Source organism: Coptis chinensis, chromosome 2 (assembly GCF_015680905.1).
Source record: "Coptis chinensis isolate HL-2020 chromosome 2, ASM1568090v1, whole genome shotgun sequence".
NCBI classification, from domain to species: domain Eukaryota; kingdom Viridiplantae; phylum Streptophyta; class Magnoliopsida; order Ranunculales; family Ranunculaceae; genus Coptis; species Coptis chinensis.
Window position 1 is genome coordinate 92,019,033 of NC_141457.1, and position 22,924 is coordinate 92,041,956.

General features: G+C 35.7%; 2 protein-coding genes and 1 pseudogene across 4 annotated transcripts; all 3 read right to left on the bottom strand.

The window, feature by feature from the left end:
• Positions 1 to 1,055: 1,055 nt before the first annotated feature.
• Positions 1,056 to 7,817, bottom strand: ERD4 (Early-responsive to dehydration stress protein (ERD4)). The gene is given in 7 exon segments (XM_086590632.1): positions 1,056 to 2,063; positions 3,173 to 3,428; positions 4,089 to 4,248; positions 4,251 to 4,932; positions 5,533 to 5,808; positions 6,325 to 6,473; positions 7,404 to 7,817. Coding segments are annotated over 7 exon segments (2,184 nt in total). The 5' UTR covers positions 7,669 to 7,817; the 3' UTR covers positions 1,056 to 1,667.
• A 3,723-nt stretch (positions 7,818 to 11,540) lies between these two features.
• On the bottom strand, positions 11,541 to 14,277 carry LOC147518953 (eukaryotic translation initiation factor 4E-2-like; annotated as a pseudogene). Its single transcript, XR_015214166.1, has 4 exons — positions 13,981 to 14,277; positions 12,570 to 12,735; positions 12,337 to 12,469; positions 11,541 to 11,668 (listed from the first exon to the last, which is right to left on the bottom strand). The product of XR_015214166.1 is annotated as a eukaryotic translation initiation factor 4E-2-like (transcript).
• A 1,140-nt stretch (positions 14,278 to 15,417) lies between these two features.
• LOC147518954 (COP9 signalosome complex subunit 2-like) lies at positions 15,418 to 20,878 on the bottom strand. Of its 2 annotated transcripts, none has more exons than XM_086590635.1 (12): positions 20,742 to 20,878; positions 20,076 to 20,162; positions 19,811 to 19,889; positions 18,869 to 19,109; positions 18,717 to 18,791; positions 18,471 to 18,605; positions 17,809 to 17,996; positions 17,208 to 17,276; positions 17,024 to 17,114; positions 16,782 to 16,916; positions 15,910 to 16,022; positions 15,418 to 15,816 (listed from the first exon to the last, which is right to left on the bottom strand). In XM_086590635.1, exons 1-12 carry the CDS (start codon positions 20,746 to 20,748, stop codon positions 15,726 to 15,728), a joined length of 1,311 nt encoding a protein of 436 aa, XP_086446761.1. In that variant the 5' UTR covers positions 20,749 to 20,878; the 3' UTR covers positions 15,418 to 15,725. The 2 variants fall into 2 exon arrangements, with proteins under 2 accessions (XP_086446761.1, XP_086446760.1); XM_086590634.1 differs by having other exon boundaries at positions 20,076 to 20,168; positions 20,742 to 20,875.
• Positions 20,879 to 22,924: the final 2,046 nt, after the last annotated feature.

Here is a 22,924-nt window from a genome sequence, read left to right on the forward strand (position 1 = left end):
GTGACTCTGATTTGGCTGGTTGCCCTGTCACTCATCGTTCTACTAGTGGTTATTGCATTTTTCTTGGTTCTAACCCTATATCTTGGAAAACAAAGAAATAGATCGAGCACTGTATCATGTTCTTCTGCTGAAGCCGAATATCGTTCCATGGCTACTCTGGCATGTGCACTTCAATATTTGAAGTATCTTCTCTCTGACTTAGGCGTCTCTCATCCTTCTCCAATGACCATGTTCTGTGACAATCAAGCAGCCATTCATCTCTCTCAAAATCCAATTTTTTATGAATGAACGAAGCACATCGAATTGGACTGTCATTTCTTATGCGACAAGATACAGGCCAAGTTACTATCTCCTACGTTCATTCCATCCTTAGATCAGGTGGCTGACGCCTTCACTAAACCTCTCGGCAAGGACACTTTTATGAGATTAATTCGCAAGTTAGGAGTTCTTGATATTCACTCTCCAACTTGAGGGGGAGTATTAGAAGTCGTTCTTCAAGTCATAGTGGAGAGTGCGACCTGCGCTCTGTCAAAGCTTAACCCGAGTGCGACCCGCGCCTCGCGTATTATTTAGAAACCCACACCACAGACTGTTTTAGTTTAGTTCCTATTTTAGATTTTTGTAATCTCTATATAAACATTTTGTAATATTCTTATAAATTAATCAAGTAAATATTCTCTCCAATCAATCTCTCTCTCTAATTTATCAGTATATGTGTCCATTAATCCATTATAGCAATCCTACTCATCTAGTGTAACTGTAAAACCCGAACCCCGACTCATCAAACCCCCCTCAACAATTTATCAGTAGAATTTATCGAGACATCAAACTTGGAATATATAGGCTATGAACATTGAGAATATTTTAGAGTTATTAGTCTCCTACAATGGTTCAACTACTGCTATGGGGAGCAATGCCACGTCGTTTGTATGTCCAGATGCAACTCACATCTACTACCTAACGGTTGTACAGGAAAATCTTAACTTATCGAGGTTATTTCAAGAGAAAGTAGTTCTGGTCCTGAAATTTTACAACTAATGCAAGAAAACATGTGGTGGTGGAAGAAATCAAACTTAACACAAAAGAGCACAGTATACACTGTTCCGAAGGCGCAGAGCTATGTAGATGAGTTACATTGCACAAAGACCTAAAAAGCATAATTTACATAAAACACAAGTTTCACTACGTAGAATACAAGCCCGGAACTGTAAGAGCATTTTGCAATGCTGAAGTCAAATATATCATATCAAACAGTTGATCCAGTTTTTGAAACTTGAGATAGAGCACAGTATACACTGTTCCGAAGGCGCAGAGCTATGTAGATGAGTTACATTGCACAAAGACCTAAAAAGCATAATTTACATAAAACACAAGTTTCACTACGTAGAATACAAGCCCGGAACTGTAAGAGCATTTTGCAATGCTGAAGTCAAATATATCATATCAAACAGTTGATCCAGTTTTTGAAACTTGAGATAGAGCACCTCCAAGGGATAGCGTTAACCCAAAAGAGCACAGTATACACTGTTCCGAAGGCGCAGAGCTATGTAGATGAGTTACATTGCACAAAGACCTAAAAAGCATAATTTACATAAAACACAAGTTTCACTACGAGAATACATCCAACTGTAAGAGCATTTTGCAATGCTGAAGTCAAATATATCATATCAAACAGTTGATCCAGTTTTTGAAACTTGAGATAGAGCACCTCCAAGGGATAGCGCACCTCCAAGGTGAGCATCATCCAACTTATCTGAGCTAAAGCAAGGTGTGATGTAAGCCTTGTAGACATGTTCCATGTCTGGAATTTCCTTCAATGCGCCGCATGCAACTTCGAGAGGAGTATATCGGAAGGACTTGTAGAATCTCTTTTTACACATCCAGGCAAAAGCTATGGACAGGATGGGAAGGGGTACGACCAAGGGAGCATAGTAGAATTTCTTCACCCCAAAGTAGCCAACCATAGTAATTTGGTAGATGACCAAAGCCGCAAGAATACGAGTATGCATGTGGGGCCACATCCGACCATTGCTTTCATATGACGGAACGTAAACTTTGAGAGCCTGCATAAGAAAATATAACCAATTACAATAACAATTGAGAGCTGGCAAAAGGAAAAGAACCAATACAATAAAAACGAGAAAACACAACGAGGTTATATTTTGCAATCGTTACTGGTTTAAACAAGCCAAAAAATTATCAAAGAGCTTAAACATAGATACCTCAATACTAATATCCCAACAAACTGTTGGAAATCTATATTGAATATAAAGTCGAACATGATATTTCATTCGACCAAACAAGTCCTAAGGTCCTGTTCGAATAAAATCAAGAGAAACGGTGTTGATATTCTTAAGACTACAGACATGTATTAATATCCCGATTCACCTGTGAATTTCATGGGGGTTTATACAAAAGCAGTTCGACATGTAGCAATAATCGGACTTACAGGTGAATCCCAACAAACTGTTGGAAATCTATATTGAATATAAAGTCGAACATGATATTTCATTCGACCAAACAAGTCTTAAGGTCCAGTTAGAATCAAATCAAGAGAAAGGGTGTTGTGTGATATTCTTAAGGCTGCACACAGGCACGTATTAATATCCCGATTCCTGTGAATTTCATGGGGGTTTATACAAAGGCAGTTCGCCATGTAGCAATAATCGGACTTACAGGTGAAATTGATGGGGATTGGTGACACGCAAAAGGAACCTACTCATATGTTGTTCCTTACACAATCCAGTATTTTAGATGTATCCAGTCTAGCTACCCCATCCACTGCCTCATAAAATGGGGTTGCTATAGACAATGGTTTACACTGCTACACACGCAAACGGAACCTACTCAGATGTTCCACAATCCAGTATTTTAGAAGTATTCGACCTACTCAGATGTTCCACAATCCAGTATTTTAGAAGTATTCGATCCACCTACCCCATTCCACTGCCGCATAAATCTGAAGTGTAAAAAGATTGCCTTAACTTGGACTTAACATACTGACACCCTCCTCATATTACGTGAAAAGAATGACATTGTGCTTTAAACTCAGAGCTTTAAAAAACAAGATTGTTTACTTGGTCCTTGCTTGCAGACCTAAGTGCATAAAGAGATGTTTATACCGTTAAAACTCGGAGCACAGAATCCTAAGAGGGAGAAAGTAGACACATACCTGATTCCTAAGAATAAGCCAGCCAAGGCCAAAGTAAACAACGCCAAAGGGAATAATAACTGGAGCTATTACAGAATAGCATAAACAAATAGTGATTATCAGCATGTCATTTGGAACCCTAGTCGCGTAATTGATGTCTCCAGGAGCCCAAGCTTGTTTCAACTCGGCTTCAGTTTTGCAGATATACTTCTTCTTCAGATGGTAAATTATTAGAGGGATCAAACGGGACAACTCTAATCCATAGCCAACAAAAAACCTGAAACCCAATAAGTTGCAAAAATATTAATCTGTAACAACATCAATTAAGTGAGTTGATCATAGAATCGACTTAATAGCACAAGAAACACGACTGCACATGTATACCAGAAACCAAAGGTTTTGCCTTAAAAATGAAACAAGGAGAACGGATACTAGACTTCTACAGAGCTTTACGGAAACAGTATTTTAGATGACCAAGATATCCACATCATGGAGAGACAAGATTATTGACTTTTCGAAAACCAATTACTAACTCAATGCAAACAGGAACAGTATAATATCGGAAACCAATTACCACAAGCTGCAGTTTACAAAAGTTAATGCCCATAGACTTGGTCCTTTTCTTGAGTCACTCTTCACATGGTTCATGACACTTTTGCATGTGAAAGACCAGTGAGGCGTGCCTAGGCATGGCGTCAAGCGGGCATACGATGTGATCTGCTTTTGATGGATTGTATCTATTGTTGTGTGAGAACTCAAAGGAACTTCTTTCACAATTATTAACTAAATTATATTCGGGAGAAGGAAAAGAACAGGAGGACTAATTTTTCTTTATAGAGTATAATTGTGTATCCTAAAGTAAATAACAGATCACTTGCAACTAAAACAAAATCGTACAGAAACAGAAGATAAAGATGAAGGGAAGAATCACACTTACTTTAATGCCACAAAAGTCAGAAAGAAAGTAGCATTTTGTGGGAGGCCGGTCCCCAACATCGGTACAATTTGGTTTGGATCCTTCTCAATAGTCTTGAATGAACTGAACAGGGTCCCACCAACTGTAACTCCTATGAAAACATTCAGAATTATAAAATAAAATATTTTCCTGAGGTCGCCCTTATGGCATGGCTCTTTGAAGGGATCCCCTCAGCCTTAGAGAGGAACATAAGGAACTTTGGAAGCAATGCCAAGAATACAATAAGTGCAATTTGAGGCAGGTAAGCTTCCAATACTGTCTTAATCGCTGGTATATCAACAACTGGCTTTATAAATGGAAGCAGCTTTTTCAGATTCAACAGAGTTGTGAAGGCAGAGATTAACCCAATTGGAATCATGTAAAAGAATATGGTCAAAACCACTATGACATAGATAATATCTGCTCTAATCTGCCTTTGATAGAATTTCATTGGAAGATTACTCCATATTATTTGCCTTGGTTCAGGAGCTTCATCCACTGTCCATGTGTCCACCATCTTGGCATGGATGGTTTGAGCTGCAGACACCGCAGCCACCCTGCTATTGAAGAAGACCAAAGCTGAAGCTTGTTGTTTCTCTTTGACGGTATTTTTCTGTTCAGATTCTAATTTCGGAACCAGTTCAGTGATCTTGTCATTGCAGTAATTGATAGTGTCTACTTTTTTGCCCATGAGACCAAGGAAACCAATTTTGTTCATAGGCCTCCCTCCCTCTGGTTTGCCTGTTGATTTCGAGGCTGCAAATATGGCTTCAGCGTGAGCAAGCTTTGTTTTGTACCCTTCCAATTCTTCCCAAATTTTGTTAACCTGTGAAAGTTTAACCAATGAAGATGTTGGAAAACTAAGATATGATGCCCAAAAGACCTTCAATATCATACACCCATTGCACTAGGCAGAACCAGAAAAGAGTGCAAAACAACCAACTAATATATCTTTTCAGAAATTTTTAAATACTATTTGTAAAATTCATTCACTGTTATATAGAAAACACTTGGAAAAGAAGTGGAGTGTTGCACTAGAGAAAATAGCTTCATGGGGTTTAAATGTTAGAATGAAACAACAACGTCTCATGAGAATGTTATCCATGTTAACAATGACTCATTGTAGCTGGATCACTCAACAGGATATCTCAATAAGAGCTGCACCGGTGGGACTAGAAGAATTACTGACAATAAGTTAATTTCATCTACAGAACCACATTTAGATTGAAGCAGATGATCAGAACACCTACTATCTAAATTTGAAGCAGATGCAGCAAGTCATGGGGGGTACAAGAGTTTTCCTATCTCTAACGTAGTTAGATGGGAAGAAAGAAAATAATATCAAGACAAGTTGTGAAATTTGAAGACAATGATATTCACAATAAGTGTATAAAGTTAGACTCATAATAATGAATTCTTCACAAACCTCTTTGTTGTCTGTTGCCACGATTGATCTGTAAAATGTCTCTGGATAGATTGTTCTGAAATACGAATCAATTTGTTCTTTGCGGGTCTGACCCTGTGGTACAGCAGGTATGTCTCTGACTAGAATGGCAAATTGCTCAGGTTTTACTTCGGGAGTACTTAAAGCCGTGGCTCTCAGCTCAGTAACATGCTTATATGCTTTCCATAACATGTAAAAGGTAAAAAAGGAAACTAGGTAGGTGCTTATCAGGAAAGCCCACAACCTCGGACTTTTTTCCTGCAATGCATGCAAGGGGAGGTATAAGAAAAACAACATAACAAAATAACAAACGAATAAAATGAAAAACATAGGGAGACCATAACAACTCTCAACTTCATAAGAGATATACAACTGGCCAATTGAGGGTTCAGCCACCGTGAATATGTACAAAGTCAACAACCCATGGATTTGCACACATTCTTTTTCATTATAGCTTGTCAACATTCCCCCAAGGAAAAATGATGATCCTTATTTCTCTCTGAAAAAGAGAACCAAATAGACTAAATTTTTGGAGGTAGGACTATAGAAACTGTGTAACAAGTCTTGATGGAGTACATATGTATCAAATAATAAGAGCTACAACAGTTGCGAAGCAAGGAGCAGAACTTCAGCCAACAAAAGCCATCTCTATCAACCTACACCCTCATTGGTTTTCATATGTGCTTTTGTTCATAATATCAATTATCTTATTTAGTTAATCTCTGCGGAACGAAGAAAGATGAAAGACAGATTAAGAGAGAAAACAAATCTTACCTCCACATTTGCCATGGATAACTTGTCAAGGTCATTAAAGGCCCCTTTGCTGATTGTTTGAGCAATTTTAGTCCCAGCTTTATCAGTTGAAGAGACGGGTAGAAGAACCGGTAACAGAACCAGACCGGATAAAGTCAATATCCCTAGAACTGAAATGTAAAGTTGAGAGAATCAGAAAAAGATATGCATTTCATATCACAAAGATCAAATTCAACGGTACACCTCAAAACTTGTACTACCTAATTATAGGAGCAAACATTTTACATAACGAAACAACAGATTCCATGGACCATTGAACAGGACACTAGCTACTGGTACTTAAAGAGATCAGATGGTCTACTGAATTACTTCCGAAACGGTCACAACTTGGATTTCAAAACTCTCTATCCTAAGTTACTTCAAGAGACCAATTATGTTATTTAGTGGATAAAAAACTTTGTCATAATTATAATTGCTGCACAAATTTCCAACACAATTAACTTCTATAAAGCTACTTCAAATTTCAAAAGTATCATCTGTTTGCTTAATATGATTGAACTTCAATAGACCAGTCAATCTTCAACTCTAATAGAGCTAAAAATTAGTAACAACTGATAGCTTTTTTTAGATTCTCGGTCTGTTCATAAAACCCATAAAACAGACAAGTATTTTAAGTGAGCATCAACATCTTGAACAACCAACAAAAAACAAAACAAAAGAGTTTACATCATCAATATCAGACGTTCATGGTACATGTTAAACTTTAATCCACCATCCACCCTTTTTTTCCAGGTCCCCAATTCCCTTTAGCCAAATATCTGCTTTAGGAAAATTTCTAAAGAGTAGAGAATTAGAGATGCCATTAGGTCACTCACTCACTCCACACTAACAATCTACAATAAAAAAACCAAAATCATTAAATCTGCCTTCTCTACCTCTATGCCTCTTAAAAAAGACTGAACTCCTACACAGGCACTAATGACAAAAATAAACTAGCTTACTAAATAAAATCATGATAAAAAAATATAAATATATATAATTTCCCCATCACAAGTTCACAATAAGAATAAAAAATATACCAAACAAGAACAACTACTTACCAGTGCTTAAGAAGACAAAGTAGACAGCAGTATCAACACCAGAAATGGAGATGATATCAGCTTCAGTAGAAGTACAAGCTTCTTTCACCCAAGCAAAAGTACTTCTACGTGGACTATCATAAGGTTCTAAACCTTTAAGAATCCTATTGGGGTAGTAAACAACATGGTTTGAAGGTTTTTTTGAAAGCCAAGAAAAAACCAACATCAATATCACAAATATTATACATGATGTAGCAAGAGAAGTTAAAAACGAGCTGAAATCCATCTTCCCTCCCACACACTTGTTCTCCTTCTTGTGTTTTTTTTTGAGTCCCCTTAAAACTAGCCGTTGATAACGTTAATATAAGGCTGAAAAGAAAAAGTAACCGTTAAAGAGAGTAGCTAAAGGGTCATAGAGATGTGCTTTTAAAGCTGATCAGAAATATCTGAAATCTGATGACCTGTTTGTGGGGTTTGCTGCATTAATACATTAAAGTTAGTTGGACTGGTTGGATTGGTAGTTTGAAATCTCAAGGGACCGGAGTGGGATTTTAGATTACACTTTACATAACCAGAGTGTCCTCTATCACTCGTTCTTTTCATGACAGAGTGTACAAATGATAAATGCCATTTATACACTTTATCTACTTTTATATGAAATAGAAACTTGGAATGCGGTGAGTTTTTACATTTTAGTAATCGGGTGATCCCAGGTCTTAGTTTACATGGTAATCATTATTGTACTAATAATAATAATAAATTAATATATATAGTAGGAAGTTCAGATAATTGGAGGCACAACAAAATGGATGGGTCCAAGAAATGTTGATAATTTGATATGATTTCTTGTTTCTGTCACTTCAATATCGTTTTTCATGTACGATTGCAAGAGTACAGTTATCGTGTCGATGCACAAGCAGTCCAGGAATAGTGTGTAGCCCGTTTGTGACTTATAAAGGTCACGATGGTCAGATGATATGATCCCATCCTGAAGACATGAATACCATCATACCCATTATCCACTTTCCAAGGAAAGAATAAGTGACAAGATGTATCATAAAACTAAGAATATATGTGTTAAATGTGTCTACAGTTTACTCTTAGAATAAGTGTTATATCTTGTGATTGTTGGTAACGTTTAGCTGATACATTCTGCACTAGTTTGATACAAGAAACAGCAAAAAACAGACTCAAGAGTTAAGACCAGTTGATCACTGTTCTTATTTCTTAACAACTGGTTTTAGACAGTTAAATGGTAGACATTTCCTTCTTAATCAAGTCTCTTTTGAAATTGGAATAACCTGTAAAAATGGATTTCACTTTTCCTAGTATGGCCAATGTTTCAAAAGCTCCTGTATCAACGAATCATCTTATCCCAAATCATGCTTTATCGTTGCTGCTTTTATTATTCTTTCGCACTTGTATATGTAACAGCCACAACTTCCACTAACGTGGCATTCATAGGGTGCCCTGCCGACAAATTATAGAATCCAGTTTGACCGTGTGGGCTCGGGAGCACTCAATCCTTATTGTATTCACATGTGCGCCTATCTGTCTTGTGAACTCTTTCCTCTTCTGGCCGTTTTCGTCATTTTGTTTTTTTGCAATGTCTATTTCAATATCTTTGTGATACAATTAGTCAAGGGATGGTTATATGAACTCCACTAAAACGAATTCTAAATGAACTCCACCACTTAACTCAATGAATTAGAAGCTGATTTTTGGTGGAGATGTTTTCCACATAATAGAGATCATCCTCACAAAAAATCAGCTCATTTGAAGATGTACAACCTCATCAAAAATCATTTAGAAAGTTATGAAACTATCCAACGATCCAGATTTTTTTAATTTCGATACAATTTTTGACAATGTTAGACATATTCAATTGAGCTGATTTTTGATGGGGGTGTTCTCCATCATGAGATGTACACATCCACAAAAAATTAGTCCTTAGTTCATTTTGTAAGTTCATTTTTATGAGTGGAGTAACTTTAGAGTCGATATAAGATGGAGTTCATATAACCATCCCCATTAGTCAATTAGTCTAGATTGCATTATTGTAACTTGTATCTTAAAAAATAAATCACCACAAGTTGGTATTTCACCATCAACTGTTGCCTTCACCAAAAAAAAACCCCCATCAACTGTTGCAATTTTTAAAGATTATGTTGTTGATATGGGTCCGCGTTTTAGGCTGACGTGAAATAGATTCATACTAATTTTCTGATAGGAGACTTAAACCAATTAAGGCACCCACGTATAGCACACTCCTTATACACTGCTTTCTTTTCCATCACGAGCCCACCACCACATACACTGATGCAAAAGTCTACCCCAATTTCCCTTCTAATATATTTTATTTCACCACCATATAGAATGACAAGTTGGTTTGTCTTCTTTATCCAAGAAAAGTGAACAAAACTATGAAAATGAACACTTGTTTGTGTTCATGGACCCAACTCGCCTCTCCTGTTTTCGTTCTATACCATCTGAGCAGCCGACATTGTGAGCAAAAATACATTAATATTGACTACATTGTCAAAAATTTCATATGTAAAAACACCATTGGCATTGAAGAGGACCTGATTGTAGAGGTGACAATTTTTAAGGGCCCAGACTTAGGCCGAACTACCGCCGAAGTGCTGGACAATCCAACTACAAGGAAATCTTGACAAGAATAATTTAAGCTCACATTGCAACCAGGGTTCACGAACGAAATCTCAGAATTCTGCCCGATATTTCAATTTTTGGAAAAAAAAAAAACAACAACAACAAACAGTGTCAAAATATCAATATAGGATCAAAATAATTAGATTTCAAAATCTTGTTGGAATATACTGGATTTCGCGAAGAATTTTGGTTTTTTCCAAAAACCAAATTTGGATGAATTCGAAATCTTCAACTATGATTGTAACACGAAAATAAGTTGAAGTACTCTGAACTCCAGGAGGGTGGATGGAAAACAAGTTATGAACTTACGATTGAGAAGTTTTCAAACAGATATATTCCTAAACCATTGTACACTTAAACTTTTAGACGGGCCTAATCAACGCCAAACATGTGTCAATGTGTGAACTTACGTTGAGCTTGGGCTAAAGGATTTCCACTCGGCAAAAGAGAGGTTCAAGGGAGCTTGCCAAATTCTGGGGGCCTCAAGTTCGGTAGTTAAGCCCAAATTGCACCCTCTGAGCTTGCCAGATACTTGTTAGTTCCCTCAATTCGACTAAGATTCAGGATTAGGTAGTCCTAGGTCTTGCATTTCAACACCACACCCTACCTGTTGGAAGGTGGGAAAGGACAAGAGCATATAAGACTTCTACAGAACCAAGACCAGCTAATCCCTCTCAAAAACAGCTTGAGGTCAGTCTGGGTCGTAGGATTAGGATTATAGTGCATGAACCTTCAGTAAATGACTCGTGTCAAATTCATCCGTGTTGCTGAATGATGTTGCACAACAGAACAGTGCAGCTAATACCAAATGCCGACTGTTGTATGAATATCAAAAAAATAACGCTAACAAACAACTCAACTCAGCTTGTGAGTTGCATGTATACCACCTCATTATAAACGTTTTTCGGAATGCAACAGAACGTTAGATTCCCATGACTGAAAGCGTATTTTAGTGACGTGGAGAGCATGCAACTCAGAGGTGGGATGCTTATTAGCATTTGCTAGTTCCAGCAACCAACTGTATCCCATCCAAAACAATCGTTTTATTAAGAACGTGGCACAGAAACTGGTAGTATGCTGAGATGTTTTCAACCTGAAGAAGTCATTTATACTCGTAATCTGTATCAAACGTACTATATACCAAAAAACCCTGGGAATTTCCCCTATACATTTGAAAACAGATGAATTCAACTATCAGAAAATTGCACTAATTTCTAACATGAACCCAATTAAAAGCCAAGGAAAATTCTGACTCTGACGTCGATACCTGCCAAAAGGAATGAATCATGAGATACCACCAGTAAGCAAGCAATGCAGTCTAGGAAGAGTTGCTGTTCCTTTCCAAAGATTTGTACCTTTTGCTTTACCAGTAAGCATGCAAAGCAGTCTTTCTTGAACTAAACTGACTTCGCTCATATGCTATAGCGATTCTTGGCATATCTGTCATGCTTCTTTGCATCCTCCTGAAATTGAAGATCACAATATCATTCCACAACCATAAGTGAATGAAATGGCACGAGAAAACACACATAGACATGGAGAGAACATTAGATGAAATATGAATCCTACCTGTCATTGTAATCAAGGAACTCCTTCCACTGTTTCCCAATGCTTACCTGTACAGAGAAATTAATTGTGTTGCATGGGTACGGGATGGAGTGTCTGGTTTGGACACGACGATTTGGACACGGCAAGATCTGAGAATTAGGGTCTGTTTTGCTTGTGTCCGAGTGTCCGTACCAGTGTCCGCAGGACACGGGTACGAGATACAGAGGAAATTAGGGCGTACCCATGCAAGAGAGGAAATTATGAATAAGAAGAGTGGATCCTAACATGAGTATTAGCAGAATCGCCATTAAAACGTACAAGCATCTTTAGGCAAGATTCAAGAAATAAATGCAAACGATGATTTTTTTCCCATTGTCCAATACATCATCATCGGTTTCATCCTTGCCTTGATCAAGATATGAAAAAATCGGCATTGTTCAATACTCAATTTTTCATTATTATGTGATGATAAAGCAATCTGGAAAACCAACATATTGTATGAACAAATATATGCACAACAAGTCAACAAGTCGTAACTGACGATGTAGAATATCACACAAATGACTGTTCCAATTCCAATACTAATGCATGGAACAAATATTATGACCAGGACGCATACTAGAGATTTTAGAGCATATCCATGAAAAGTCAACAGCATCGAGAAAAACATTTGCAGATAACCTTTATTTGTTAGAAAAAAGATATGTGAACGTACTAATATTAGAACGGCTATTACCTGAGCAGTTTCATTTGAAGCATTTTTGGTCCATAGAGATAATTTTTCCTGCTTAGCCCGGACATTGACAAATGACAACTGCTCCACAGATATCATCACCATAGTCGAACTGTTCCCCTATCATTGCCAACAGCTAGTATAAAATGCTAAAGAAAATTAGATGCCACATCATATGCATAATGCAATAAGACATTCATTCTGATTGAATTACTCCAAGATTTTCTCAAGCATACCGTGTAAAGACAACATGTGTCAGCCTTCCCTCTAGGAAAACTTATGGTTCATTTCCCGCCATTAGCACAAACAGGATCTTCCCATTTTGGCTGAATTTGCTGCTTGAAGCAGTAGAAGTCTGCTCCCACGGCTAGCTTGCTTGGATGATGTATATTGTTGTAAAGGCTGATATAGGACATCCAAATAAAAAGAAGGTAAACAACTAAAAAGACAGAGCACATACAAATTCCAAATCCAAAAGGACTTCCTTATGGATCACCTGTTAACATTAATGTATATGTATGACAAGAAACTTGCACTTGAGATAAAACAAATTAAGCACTCACATCCTAACCTGACATGCTAAAAGCTTCATCAGTAGTAGGAATAGCATAATATAAGGGACTAGACTACAATGATCCAGCCTTATGCAAACATACAGATAGAATGATGAGTAATGAGCAGGAAATGCAGATCTACAAATATTCCCAAAAGTACAGTAGCTTAGACCGAGAATCGAAACTGCTATTAGTAACTCCACGGACGTCTCTCCGCTTAAGCAGTACGTAAGCTACAGAGAAGGTGCAAACAACAGGAATTATTTCTATTTCAAGTATTCTAAAGTATTGGTCTCAAATAACAAGAAAACAGAAAAAAGGTCATCATGGTTGAGGTAACTCCTCTGATCATCCTCAAACAGCATATTTGTTCGACACATAATTTGATTAAGAAATTTCAAGAAAAACTTCACAGGATTCATATTACCACATCGAACACCAGTACATCATAGCAGTAATCAACTAACTGAACAAATTATGCATACAGTAGACTATATTTCCATTAAACCTTTTGATTAATGTCAGATTAGAATATCAATTTATGTAATGTAATCACTGCATGTATTTTGATGCATTCAACTATTCAAGACATGTATTATATGCAGATTAGTCATAATAGAATTTAAATGGACCTGATATTGCTACATACCAGGAATAAAAAAGTCCAAACAAGGTTACAAGGATGAGGAATTAAATAAGAGTAAGATGCTGTTCTGATTTATGAATGCGCCTATCACAAGTATTTGACTTCAACAGTCACCTCATACAGCATTACATACCCAGTCGATTGTAAGAACGCGACACAACCTTTTAAATCAACTCTGGGCTTAACTGAAGATTCCCAACAACATTTTTCTATATGATAACCTACTAGATCAAGCGATGATCACAGATTCACAGACCATGAAGAAGTTTGCCCTGTTGTGTCATTATATATTCATCTAAATTAACAAGAGCAAACTTCCACAATGCGATTTTCATTTCCAACAAAAAAAATATGTGGATAAATATAAGATGCACATTTTACCTATAGATATTATTGACAGCCATCAGTCTTGGACAATTAAATATAATGGTTGAGAAAGAATCATACCACCAGAACAGTTCAGCAGTGGAGAAAGTGTAAATAGGACGAATGGAACTACCCCAAGTTGCTTGCCTAGATTTAGCTGATGGATTATCGAACCAGAATGTCCATGCATGTTCCAATGGATGATGATTACAAGTTTGATCTGATGAAACTGCACCACATGAAGAAGAAATAGAATCCACCATTTTCTGTCCTTCTTCTTCTACTTGTTCTTCCTTCTTTGTTGCATGGATCATCACCATTTCATTTGCTTCTCAGTTGGTTTTTATGAGGTGGATTTATATGGTGTGATATATCGTACTGAACTTAAAGTAAGGTGGGTACTTGTTATGCAATCATTGGTTTTATGAAGTTTTACTCAGTCCTTGTTTTTGCTGCATAGATTTGTATTCCGAGTATAGATATGGATACGTTATACGTGGATTGCATAGTCATTGGGCATTGGTATTGGATAGGTTATACGTGGATTCACTGCATTGAGTCATTGGATACTCTGCTAGCCTTGGGTTGAGCACTTGAGCCCATTGTTGCGTTGGGTTTGGGTTGGAATGAACTGTTGTTGAGTATCACAGTCGTTACTCGTTACCGTGTGGCAATGGTTATTTAAGTTGGTCTCATTCTCCAAAAACGACTAAAAAGGTATCAAATTTTACACTTTTTGATAATATGGGGACCAAATTTTTTTTCCTAATAGTTTGGGGACCAAATTGTTTGATTTTTGCAATATAGAAATTTCCGTTAAATTTCTCTAACATCATTTCTAATTTGTATTAATTTTTATTTTATTTTTTAACATTGTAAATTAAAATTTTAATTTTAATTTTTTTCAACATTACAAATTAATTTATATTAATTTTTTTTCAACATTACAAATTAATTTTCATTTGTATTAATTTATAAAATGAAAATTAATACAAATTATAAACATTGTTAGAGAAATTTGACGAAATCAAACAGTTTAGAAAATAAATTTGGTCCTCAACATGTAAAGTTTGATACTCTTTTTAGTCGTTTTTTCCTAATTCTCATATAGCTTGTGTAGTTTTTTAAGTTAAGCCCCAGGAGATTCTCAAGTCTCAAGCAATGGACCAGAAGAATTTTTCATCCAAAAGTGCATGAGAATTCTGTATATTCTCTTCTGGTGCTGTCCTTGAATTGCAATTTCTGCAAAGACCTTTCAAGACAATTTATCCACCGGATTTGCTAATTTGCTCACCATTGGTGATGACACATTCGACTTATTATTCGTAGGAACTACACCTACCGTAGGAAGGTTGCATGCTGAACAACCTGCTATGTAGTCCAGTAAAATATGGGGAGAAAACAAATTTTCCATCCCTTTCCTGACTGACAGAATCATATAAAACAAAGGAAAGAAGCAACATTTCAACACAGATCAAGCATGTGAATCACATAACCCTAATTAGAAACACAAGAACCAAAGAGAAACGTACATATCATTAAGTTCTTGCTGTAAAGCATCTTTCTGATTCTTCCATTAACTCAGGACTTAATATAAACATCAAAACACAAAATTCCATCTGATTAAGAGCACCGTCACCATCCATATCACCTTCGTTTAACATACTTAGCAACTCATCATTAGTAAAAGTATGAACAGCTGCTTTGTAGTACACCTCTTGTTATTAACATATGGTATAACAAGTCCCACGTCATTTCCAACATGAAATCCAGAAATCCAGAAGGGGAAATTCTTAATGGAAAAACCTTTGACTTGTAATAACATCCTAACCTATTTTGTTACTGACAGTTTGATAAATTGTACTGAGCTGAGTGTTCCATTTATCTATGGCAGCGAACTTCTTCACCCCCTTTGACCTGTATGATAATTTCCAAGAGTAAATATTGTGGAACAGTGTATGTTTGGACAATGTAGAGAATAGTAGGCAAAGAAAATCTATTATGGTTTACCTGTCACCACGCTCGAGCAGCTGGTTCACTTGATCAATGTGCCCATGGATGCGATTATCTAAAATTAATGAGACAAGTAGCTGTTCCACATCATTTGCTGGCACATTTAGCTCCTGCATATAAAAGAAATTTAGTACCGTTAAGACAAGGAAGATGCACATGACTCCGCAAGTTCACATGGAACAAAGAGAATCTATAAGCAACTCCACCGATTGTTCAGAAACTGAACAGGGTAGCAGCAAGTTTTACGCAAGGCAGAGAATATGAATATGATGTCTGAAAGGATTCAATCAGTAATTTTCAGCTAGTTTAAACAGTGGTAGGTCAAGCAGAACCAGAAAAAAATATGCATGAATGCATAGAAGTAATCACTAGTCTCCTAAGAGATTAAGCATCATTTTGAGAAGATATCCAAAAATTGAATTGTATAGTCCAGCAAGTGTTCTAAAATTATCACAACAACAATAACAAGAAAATAAAAAGAAGTAAAGAAAAATGATGGCAATGCACTCCCTCCCCTCCCCAATTTTCCATATTCTTTTTTCTTTTGGTTGATCTATGCATTTGAGGGTCAGTAAAAGCAGCGAATCTGCCAAGCTAATATTTAACTTCTCAGAATATTGACTACTTGGGAACAATTGCAAGCATGAAGCATAGTTTTATAATAAATTACACATTTCCTTCTCTTTAATTGCAATCATTTGACAAAATCATAGAATGGGAGAAAAAAATCCCAGTAAAATCAGATCAGTTGACCTTCTCGGCCAATCCAAAAACATCCGAGTGGCCAAAAAAAAAGTAGAAAGCATGGATCAGGAAGAAATTGGCCCTCACACATAAAGAGATGTATTTGAGAAAATTGTCAACTTCACCTTTGATATGAAGGGGATCCGGATTCTAGTATAAGGTCTGATGAGCTTGAGCAATACTTGGGTTCTGATCTTCTTCAGCAAATCCTCAATATACATTCGGATAAAGGGATCATCCATAATTGTACTTCTATTAGTCTGGCAGTTTAAGTAGTTGCAGAAGACAACCAGTCAGATTGAGCACAGACAATAAATAAGAGAAAACGGCTAATATAGCAACGATATCACGTGCAGAAACCCCTGACCTTAAGAGTCTTCTCAAATGCCAATATCTCATTCCGTTGATATGCTCCAATCAGATTTGTCATGGCCAATATCTCAGGGTCATTTTTATATCTGCAAGATGGAAAAAAACTAGTATCACAAAGAAACAAGACAACATGCAAACAATGTCACACGGACAAATAATATAGTTCGTAAAGAACTTACGGCTTTGCCTCCTGCCCATCAAATGGATTTACTTCAGATTCCATCAGCATGTTGGCAAGAACCAAATACCTGTTAAAACACAAAAAAGACATTGAGGGGAAGTTCAATGCTAACTACAACCATTTGATTATTTCCTAAAAAGGGGAGAATATACTCTAAGGAGACTGTAGCAATAAAGGTAAACTTAATACCAAAAAAAAAAAAAAAAAAAAAAATAAAAATGTTATGAGGCAATTCAAAGGTGCATCTGACCAGTCGATCCATCTTAAGTCCGAAAAATATAGATTCAGTGATTGCTCATATGCACCCAAACACTTGAAAAATAAAATGAAACAGACAAGTCATACTCATGGCCTCATGGGAATCAATCATCAGTCAATTTTCTGTTTTAGAATGATGTGGCAAAGATGAAACTGTGCATCTGCATTCATTCTTAAGTTCTTACGCTCATCACTTCATCAAGCTCTTTTACGCATATAATCTCATTCATAGTAGTTTCATACTTTCATACCAAGATAGACTCCAAATAAATGTGTACAAAATGAAAAAGGAGATAAATACAAGGGTGCGGGAAATGTTCAGGAAGGTTTTTAAACCGTACTTCAGGGTCTGAATACGCCTCTGGTTCCCAGCTTCATCATAGTTCTTAAAAGCTTCGAAGAAATCTGTGGCAGCTTCTGCCCACTGCCGTTCTGCCATATGCATCTTTCCACCACACTCGCGAATAATCCCCATGATCCGTGGATGTGGAATTGCTGACTTAATCGAGAGTGCTTTCTGGTATAATTGCTGAAATTTATTTACATGTCAGACGATTTGATGGCACATACATAGGGAAAAGGGGAAAGAGAAAAGAAAAGAAGCAAGTACAGCAACTCAAGCACATAGACTTAAAATTTATCCTAATGGTATGAGATAACCTAAAAGCATAATCACAAACAGCAGCATGATAGACTTAAAATATTTAATTCCTCTAATATCCCCAACGTAAAAGGGATTTCTTGAGTGGCTACTGGCTCTCCAACCTATTTTGGTCGACTTCATCGAAATTGAAGTCTTTGTTTCACCAATGTCCTTGTAGACTTGGTCAAAACTGCTTATATCAACTCTTGACATTACAATATTGGTCCCATTCCTAATCGTTTCAGTACACAGTGTGAAGTAGCTATTTTACTCCCAATCAGTTCAGTATGCAATGTATAATTGCTAGTTTCATACACATTTCAAAGTGATTGACTGAAGCAAGAGAAATAAGAGATCTACCTTAAGTTTTTTGTTATTTTTGGTCTCAGTGTACATTTGAATTTCGATTGCATAGACCTCCAGAAGCTGTGTGCCTTTCTTTTGATCATCTGTACCATCTTCTTTCCGACAAGATTTGTGAACCTCCTTCAAGATCTAAATGTACAAAGGAACTGGTAAGCTGACAGTACCACATAACTCTTAAATGCTATAGGCTGACAGTACCACATAACTCTTAAATGCTATAGCTGATATTATAATATATACCTTGTTCATACGCCCATATTCACCTATGTCAAACCATATCTTGCAAAGCTTCAAATTTGTTTTAAACCACAACCTCTGCAAAAAAAGAAAACAACATATCAAGCATAGGTAAAAGGAATGTCCTTAAAGCAGAGTATGAAAAAAAGCTTGACCTCATTCTTTGCTTCTTCAAGGGCTTTCAGTGTAGTCTGATAGAATTCCTGAAGAAAACCAGAGTTTTGGCTAGCAGCCCCAGAAACAAAATCCATGATGTTACTCATGCATTTTTCACTATAATTCCGTGTTACAGCTGACTTAATGTATGTTAACATCTCCCTGTAAGCGTCCATCATATCCTTATACTTCCCTAAGCGATAGTAGAGCTTGACAGTTTGCTTTAGAGCTTTGAATCCCCTAACAAAACAAAGCAAAGCAAAGAAAGAATGGTCATCTATCAGCCAATAAAAAAATCACTTTCACAATTGATAGGAAACTACCTGACAAAATGGATAATATGTTAACATGCCTATAAAAGTTGAGGCAAACAAATACACAGATGAGGTTCAACAGAGTCATGAAAAAAGTGCTGCCAGAAAATTTTATAACCAAAAGACAACAAGGACTTGAATGTAGTTATAAAATCAACAACATGTACTAAAAAGAGATGCACGGGCTCAACTATCACAGAAACCATGCTTAAACCTTTTTGTCTGCAAGCTAATTTTACATACAGAGTTGAAAAACCACATCGCACCTTACAACATAAAAATTGGCTTGGCAGCTAGAGTCCTATTTCACATTCCAACCTATTTATAGAACTGTCATATCTTTAGAGGTCATAATGCCATAGTCCACATGGTTTCCAGCTGTCTAATTATCGAATAACATATTTTTATCTTGATAATTTCCTAAATTTTGCAGAGCATGGATGGTATAATTGTAAGATATGCTGAATGTATGGAAGCTAGAGAGCATTGGATGTTAAGTACCAAACGATTATGACACGGAATATCAAGAAGATGCAAACGGTATTGTTAATATTGTTCATTCATCAAACCTGAACGAAACTAATAGTGTGCAAACAGTTACTTGTTCTAGCTTTCTCAAAAACTTACCATTCTCCCTTCTCAGGTTCCATTCGAACAACTTCCGAAAAGCCAGCAAGTGCTCCTTCTGGATCAGTTTCAACCAAACCTAAAACAAGGGTGAACAGGAGAAGATTGATGCAGCTTATGTAATGAATAAGAAACCAGAATACCAAAATTTTAAATAAACAAAAGGTGCAAATCAAAAGAATATAGGTAAGTAAAAGATAGACGCATTCACTAAGACAAATAATGTGAACCGCCAAGCAACTCAAACCAAAAACTTGGAGATCACCTTTGGAATTGTAATACTGGTTCTCAACGTCGACATCCTGCTCCTCAGCTTCTTCGTCGGAGTACTCAAAACCATAATCTTCCATATCTGCATCTATGTGCAACAAATGCAACAACTTAGTTGATGTTATATAAAATCAAAATAAATGAACTAATTTGAGGATTTCTAAAAGAAATAATATTCAAGGAAGTATTGGAGCAATCTAATCATACTGCTACTAATGCAGGGGTGTTCAAACGAATACTGAACAAAGAGCGGTTGTAATAAAAATATTGTGCTCAAGGACAAACATCTCCATTAAGTAGTAAGGCTTAAGTAGCTGATGCAATGTGATAGGAAGAAACAATGTGAACGTGTTTAAGGAATTTAAGGGCCGTGTTTAGGATTACATTGTTTTATTTTTTTCATCATACCCATTAGGCTATTTTATCGTCAAAGAACAAAGACATCAGTGACATTTAACCCATTTCATTTTTTAACTGTGTACACCAAACAAAACATTGTAAAACAAATTCAAAATACAATAATATACCTCTACAAGTACACAAACTAAACTCTACTCAAATATAATAGTTTTCACAACCCCCCAAACAAAAAAGAAAACACAGTAAACCTAACATACGAGTATTCATATATTCATATAAATAAATAAATAAAAAGGTTTACCATCCATTCTGTCTAGTTGTGTTAGTGACGCTGATTTTTCAGACGAACTCAACTTTCTCGCTTCTTCTTCTTCTTCTTCTTCTTTTTAAAGAGGGAGAAAGAAAGAGTGAGTTTTTCTGATTTTCTTCTTCTTCCTCTTCTTATATGGACGTCTAACGAACCGGGTGGGCGGTCTGACCCGAAAGCCCAATCACAAAAGCCTGTTTAGGACTACACACTTTATACTTTATACTATTTATCTTGCAACTACAACTAATAAAGGCCCCAAAATATTAGAAACACCTTCTTCATTATTTTTCTCCAAACTAATAAATCCTAATTAACAAATCTAAACACCTTATTTCTTAGACGGCAGCAAAATGATTTGCTAAATTTCACTTTCACTATTTTTATTCATTAGGTTTATGAGCATTGATTGATTTTGATAGATGAGATCTAGTCATCTAGAACTTAGGTTTTTGAGCATTGTTATTGCATACTACAATTAGGAAGCTAAGCATTGCTACCATCTAAAATCCAAACAACTAGACTACCACATTTTTTCTATATATATATAGTAAAAGATTAGAGATGTTCCAGCAACAGGTTTGAAGACTTCAAACAAACCTTCGCCCATATATACTTGTTTCAAATAAGTTGTAGGACAAAGTCAAGGTGTTAAACTTATAATAATAAGAATTATGGTGGAATGAGAATTTCAAGATTAATTTAGAGCGATATTGGTAAGTGGTAACACAATTGCATACTCCCATAACCACCCATAACTAAAATATTTGCCATAACTAAAATATTTATAAACAACCACCAAAATATATATATATATATATATATATATATATATATATATATATATATATATATATATATATATATATATATATTTTTTTTGGCAGTTTGTCTAATATAAAAAACAAACAAAATTTAAAACTCCTAATTTAAAATGCGGAGGCCGGAACTTATCAAATCTTTAATTTTTAAAAAGTAGATAACTAATTAAGTAAGACAAACATTTGAGTGCATTATTTCAGGGACGATAACACATTTAAATCTGATTAAGCACAAATGTCATTAAAGTTAAATTAAATGGAGATCTATCAATACGATAACATAGTTGAAATCATAAAAAAAAAATACAAACATAAAATTGAACCAATTAATTTATACTAGCTTTCGAACCTATCCTACGAACGAGTGCCGATATATTAAACTATTCTCATAAATATTAACAACTATGCTGAACTATGAGATATGAATATTATATTGATCACCCATCCAAATTTCTTACAACGTGCAAATTCTACACTCCTTAAAAAGAACGAACCCACTTCGATTTTTTTTTTTTGTCAATTAATATAGATGTTTGATAAAACTTTTGTGAGAATGTCCAATAAGGCGAGGATTATATTGAAACAACTTGAATAACAAGACATTTCCAATCATATGAGAAATGATATGATAAACATCATTTTAACTGCAAAACAGTACTTGTCGAGACATTCTCACTCCTATAATATATAACTATGTTTTGAGGTTAGTTCAATACATTTGCATCCACTTTTCAATTTTCCATTAATTATTCTCTGAGGTTAATTCAATACAGTTCCATCTAATTTTCGATTTCCCGTTAAATATTCTTTGAGGTTATTTCGATGCATTTGCAACCACTTCTCTATTTTCGGTTAATTTTTCTTTTGTGTTAGTTCCACACAGTTGCACCCAGTTTTTGACTTCCCGTTAATTATTATTTGAGGTTAGTTATTGATGCACTTGCATATAGTTTTTGATTTTCTGTTATTTATTATTGGAGGTTAGTTGAATGCATTTACATTCATTTTCCGATTTCCCGTTAATTATTCTTTGAGGTTAAATCTATACAGTTACATCCAATTTTTAATTTCACATTAATTATTCTTTGAGGTTATTTCGATACATTTGCATCCATTCCCAATTTTTCGTTAATTATTATTTGAGGTTAGTTCCATGTAGTTGCATCCAATTTCCTATTTCATGTTAATTATTATTTGGGATTAGTTCCTTGCAATTGCATCCAATTTCTAATTTTATGTTAATAATTTTTTGAGGTTAGTTAAATATTATTGTATCCATTTTCGATTTCTTGTTAATTATATTATGAGGTTAGTATGATATGATGCAGTTGTATCCAATTATTAATTTCACGTTAA